Source organism: Squalius cephalus (assembly GCF_949319135.1).
Source record: "Squalius cephalus genome assembly, chromosome: 17".
In the NCBI taxonomy this organism is placed as follows: Eukaryota; Metazoa; Chordata; class Actinopteri; order Cypriniformes; family Leuciscidae; genus Squalius; species Squalius cephalus.
In genome coordinates this window covers 6,342,748-6,348,747 of record NC_137138.1, presented here as the reverse complement: position 1 = coordinate 6,348,747, position 6,000 = coordinate 6,342,748, and the positions used below count along the sequence as shown (strand labels likewise).

The window sequence follows — 6,000 nt, the reverse complement described above, 5'->3', positions numbered from 1 at the left end:
GACAACGGGGACCTAAAACCAGAAATTACCCGCAGAAGAGCCCTGGCTGCGTCAGCCCTGCAGTCTCTCTGGAAACCACTCTGGCGGCACCAGACCATCTCACGCAAGACGAAGATCCGGATTTACAACTCAGCAGTACTCTCCATCCTGCTTTATGGCTCGGAGACTTGGCCCTTAAATAAGACACTGGCTGCAAGATTAGATGGCTTTGATAGCAGGGCTCTCAGAACCATCAAGAACATCAGGTGGCCCCAGCGGGTTTCCAATCAAGTGCTAAGAGCCCGCACATGCCAGCCCAGAGCATCCTGCCTGGCTGCGCAACGTCGTACCCGCTGGTTTGGCCATGTCCTCCGCCATCCTCCTGACCATCCGACAAGAGCCATTCTCCAGTTTGATCCGAAGGCTGCAGGCTGGAGACGACCACGAGGTAGACCCCGCACCCGATGGCTTGACGTCCTTGCGGGCGACCTCCAACAACATGGAGTTGCTATGGAGGATGCAGAGCAGCTGGCACAAGACCGTCAGCACTGGAAACAACTGGTTCATCTGGTCGGCTCAACGCACAGGGATGGGACGCCCCCCTACCCATCGCAGGAGCCAAAATAATAAATAAAATAAAAAAAATAATAATGTATGCAAATCCAGGATATTTGTTTTTTTCGTATTATTGTTTGTTCATTGTAAGAGACACAACCTTGCTTCACTTCCCTGACCTTGTAGTTATGTGTAAGTTTATATATATACACAGTATATAAAGTACGCTCAGCCATCAGGAAGAGAGTGCTTCTAATTGACTTCACTGGTCTCCGTCGAAGTCTATGGGGTTGCTGTGTCCATTTCTTTTACTGTCTATGGGGGCAAAGGGTCATGTGCTCAAGCTTGTCCAGCTAAAGTTAGTTTTGATTGATTCACTTTCCTCGCAAAGATCATTAGTTATTAACGTAGGGGCCGCTAACATGACACCGTTCTAACAGAAAACCCTTTTCTCTCTGCACAAACTTTAAAAACGCGAACCTGATGGCCTGCACATGCGTATTACGTGTTTAGTCTATAGGTATGCTCGTTTGAATATATATGTGCGCAGGCGTGTAGTTCTTCTTTACAAATGAACCCTCAACAAACTACTTGTCTGGCCTTAAAATTTATAATACAAAATGTTTATCGCTTCCGCGTAGCCATGTGAACAGGAATTATCCCAACAACGTTTTATCTGAACAGAGGTAGAGGGAAGGAAGGAGGCCTTTACAAGGTCCTTCATCAGATCCAGATACGGCCTGGATTCGGTGGACTGTGATTAAGAAATAAGATTTTTATTATTGTGGTTTTATCTTAATTATTTACAGCATGACATGCTTTATTAAATATGACTGCAGGAAAAAGGTGATGTAATATTTTATTTCATAAAATGTCACAGAGTTCTACAGAAAAAAAATCACATCAGAACATCAATGGCAGGCTAGTACAAAGAAATACAAGCTATATATTCAGTACAGAGTGTCTGATTGTAGAATGTGAAGATCTGCTGTATTCAGTGCATCATGAAGTAGGAGAGCAGAGAACAGCAGAGGAACAGGAAGCTCTGGGTGACACTCTGAGCCCCGTTACACAGTTTCCCCTCACAACATGAGAAGCTCTCAACACTACTAACTGATGTGGCGTCACAAATAGATTTAGATGCACAGCCTTTTACAACCAATGACTGACCTCCAAAAGTCCCTGATGAAAAAAAAGAAAACAATGGTTGATTCATTCTAAGCTGGAGAACATGTGATCTTTATCAAATGTTTAAACCTAAGACAGTTTAAAAGATAATGACTTTAATTTGTGTCCGTTTCCAGATCCTCACCTGTTGCTTTAATGCAGCGATCTTCAGACTCTGAACAGCTCAATATGTTTGAGCAGGTCTGTCCATCACAATAGTAACATTTATTTCCATTGGGGATGTTAGAGGGATCTACAGGAGGAAAACAGGTATCCTTTTATTTTATTTTCTGTACAAAATATCTAATGAAACAACACTCCTTTTTCTGCTCCATTCAATCAGTTCATCACAGACAAACCACACCCTGCTTTTTATTTTCTGATTGAATCTCATATGGAAGTAAATTGAATGTTGAGTTTAAAGAAGATATTTGTATGATCATTGAAGTACAATACCTGGAGCATCTTGGACATTACACTGGTTTGTGTTACAGCAGGAAGAAGACACCTTTGAAATGCTGAAGTTAATGGACCCACTTTGACAGTCAACAGCACAATCTTTAGCCTTCACTTTAGAAGTAATGTCACCTAAAATATGAATGATACAGGAAAGACCAGTTCAACTGCACATTAGTTTAATGGTAAATGTATTTATAAATGTCAAAATTTAGCATTTTCTCATTTCAAACAATTTTTTAAATACAAAATCTATAAATATCATAAATATATGTTGAATATTCCACCAAAAAAGGAGTAGCTGTTCTGTTGCAGCACCAGTAAATTAACATTAGTCTCCATCAGTCAAATAACTGTACATTTCAATCCTATTGGACTTACCAGCTTGTGCCACTGCTGTTGTACTAATGCACTGAGTAGATCCACTGGGACATGTTTTAACTGTTTGTCCTGCACAAGAACCCGTCAGACTCATGCACTCATAACAGCTGAGAGAATGTCCTTTAGGAATAAAACAGAGAGAAAGAGACATCAATTATCTGTATTTGTACCCAGTAACATCACAAACATTATTTGTCTTCGTACCTGCAGTGAAGAGAATGAACAGAAGAAAAACTGAGATTTGCAGATCCATATTCAATCAGGAGGTGAATGAAATAATGTGTCTGTTTCAGTGCCATTATATAGCTTATCAAAAGGGGAGGATCTTCGTGAGAAAATGAAAGTTTAACACAGGTAAACATTTCTTGAAACAGAAACTTAATCTTACACAATGTACTTGCCAATTAAAGATAAAGGAAAGTTTAAGAATTGTAAGAAATGTATAGGTACTTGAACCAACCTTCTTAAAGTGATGGTTGACCCAAACATGGAAATTCTGTCATATTTTACTCATCCTCGTGTCATTCAAAACCTGTATGAATTTCTTTCTTCTGTAGGACATAGAAGTATCTTCCTTTTTTCTGCAGAAGAAAAAATCAATTTAAATAAAAACGCTTTAGCGATTACAATTCAGTGAGGAGGATTGGAAGTTATTGAGAAGCCAGGACACAAGCTTATATAAAGTATATATATAATTTTGTATTTTATATGTGATGATCACCTACATTTAAAAAAATGTATTACATGTTTAATCAAATTATCTGTCAGTGCATGTGATTTTGCATCGCTGCAAACAGATGTAAAGGAAGTAGTGGTGGTTTATTTTTTTAATAGTTAGCCTACTTGTTTTGCAAGAGGCAAAAAATCCTTTGACCACTGAATGTTTTCAGCCCTGTTGTGCCCGGATTTTTAGTCGGTCACACCACAGTAGAACCAACATAAAAAACATCTGAACTGTTTTATATATTCATTTTAAATGAGAAAGCTTCCATACTCAAGAGGATTATAAAGCCATCAACCGGTAACCACCACCACCTGTTCTCATTTCACTTCAGCTTTCTTTGCTGCTGCAAATTTGTTTAACAAACACACTATCACAGCAGCCAAAAAAGACAAAAGATATAATAAGAGTTAAGAGCCCAACTAATGGAACACTAATCACTGTTATGGTGACTTCAAATGAAACACATTAGAGTTAAACCCCTGTTAATTCTAAATAAAAACTTTTGTAGACATCTGACAGAAATAAAGTCAATCTGGTTAATATTAAGTGAAGCTGGTAATGCTGTTTGTGGAGTTGTTTAATCCTCCTCTGCTGAGATCTTCACAGATTTCATATCTTCTTTTATCTTCAGTTGATTTCATCTAAGGCTGTGTCTGAAGTCAGTTGTTGTTCTTGTGTTTCTGCTCGTCTCTTCTTTTCTTCAGTGATTCTGCTTGTTTAGGCTTATTAAGGCTGAAATGACTCCATATTTATTATAAACAGATTTTGTGGCTCAGATAAGTTCCGGTTCTAGTTTATTTCTTTGCTCTTGGCTGAGTCTGGCATTGCTATGGCCTGCTTGTGGCCTAGATCTGGCAAACAAGAGTGAGCCACCCAAAGGCCGTCATTCCACGCTGCATGTGGGCCAGATCATCTTTCCACGTGTGCCAGATGTGGGCCGGATGTGGGACGTCACAATGTTTCTATGTGGGTAGCTTGCACATTCAGAATTTGCACATGTCTCCACTTTTGTATCACAGGAAGCCGTCAAATCAGGGTTGCATGAGTAACACTTGAGAGAATATCCTTAAAGACAGAGAGAGACATTCAGTGGTCTCAGTGTACCAAATAATTTACTTGCTGTTTCTTGTACCTCCAGTGAGAAAAACAAAAAAAAAGAACAACAGACACACACAGATCCATCATGTATCAGGAACAGAATGAAATAACAATTTTTCCGTTCCTTTTATGTCTGTTCAGAAAGGGGTGTGTTTAACGTGGAAACTTTGTGAAGTTTCTTGACAAACTTGACAAACTCAAACACACACAGTTAGTGTTTCTCCTCCAGAATAACTAATGATCAGTTTTAATTAATGGATGATAGTAATGTAAGTTAATGGTTTTAAATGAAAAGTAGAAAAGTTTCTCAAGACAAAAGTTTCTATGCTGTTTGTAGCTGGTTGTTTTAAAGGCATTGTGAGGCTCTTCTGGCTGGTTTATAGACATTTCTGATTTCTAACTGGATGATAGTTGTGGACACTTAATAATGTAGGCCTATATAATTTACATGTGTGGCTATTTCTGTAGTTAATGCTACACCGTTCCAGAGAACAGAATGTATCCATTTTCCAAACCGTGTTTTGTGTCTTATCCTGAATCACTGAGGTACACCTATAATAAATGTTTATATTGGGACCATTTTAAGATCCATGCCGCTTTTACCTTGTTTCTAGCCTAGAAATCTAGACGCACCCTAGCGGCAGCAAAATGTATTTCGCAGCCAGGGGGGTCTAGCAACTCTCAATAGACCTTCTAGCTGCAAAAACCTAAATTGGGTCAGGCCAATCACGTTGTGTATAGAGTAGGCGGGGGCGGGCTTAACATATGACGACAGAGTTGCGACGGCTGCCACTTGAAAACAAAGAATGGCAGCTGCTGATGGAGAACAACAGTCTTTCTAATCGGCTTTGGCCGCGACTCTGGAGGACTTGGAGTTAAGTTTTTCTTTGAGAAAAGAGCAAAGAACGGCACTTAAGTCATTCTTAAAAAAGGGAAGATGTGTTCGTCGTTTTGCCGGCCAGATATGGCAAAAGTTGAATCTATCAACTAAGCTCCGCTGTTGGAAAAACGCTCTGGTTGGTTGAGGCGCTGTCCTATTGCGTGCAGAGGGAATTTGAAAGACAGCCGTTTATCCCGCCCCTCGGATTAAACCACGTCTATGGTGAGTTTCCAGACCTAACATCTTGATGTAGGTCTGGCTTGCCAGGCTACCTTGTTTCCACAAGCGCTTGCGCTCCCGTAGCGTCTGTCGTTGCTATGCAACCATTAACTGCGCTCTCCATGACATGATGACGAGGAAGTATCAGCAAAGGATTAATTGATTTCTAGCCCTTGCATTAGCTTTACTACTAACATATATTTATGGAGATGAGAAATAAAAATCCGCCCTGGGGTGCATTTCCCAAAAGCATCGTTAGCCAAGTTCGCAAGTTCCTTCGTTATCAGCATAGTTCAACGAGTCAGTGTTTCCCCAAACCATCGTTCTAACGAACATTCGCAAGAAGCATCGCAAAGTTGTGTAGTTGGAACGACAGCTCTCAACCTGTGGTCATAAGTATAGTTTCTAGTTTGCATGACATGTGGACTTAATAAATCCTTATCTTGAGCAAAATAAGCAAACTGGCATTCAGTACAACTACAACCTGTGTCTTTTATTTAGAATAGCCTACATACAAATGTCATTTACGTCTTTTAGTTTG

At 39.8% G+C, this 6,000-nt stretch overlaps 1 protein-coding gene across 1 annotated transcript; it reads right to left on the bottom strand.

Moving 5' to 3' along the window:
- Positions 1-1,502: 1,502 nt before the first annotated feature.
- On the bottom strand, positions 1,503-4,187 carry LOC307144950 (urokinase plasminogen activator surface receptor-like). Its single transcript, XM_079847709.1, has 6 exons — positions 2,999-4,187; positions 2,743-2,863; positions 2,539-2,658; positions 2,158-2,289; positions 1,847-1,954; positions 1,503-1,716 (listed from the first exon to the last, which is right to left on the bottom strand). The coding sequence occupies exons 2-6, from the start codon at positions 2,789-2,791 to the stop codon at positions 1,529-1,531; spliced, it is 597 nt and encodes a 198-aa protein (XP_079703835.1). The 5' UTR covers positions 2,792-2,863; positions 2,999-4,187; the 3' UTR covers positions 1,503-1,528.
- Positions 4,188-6,000: the final 1,813 nt, after the last annotated feature.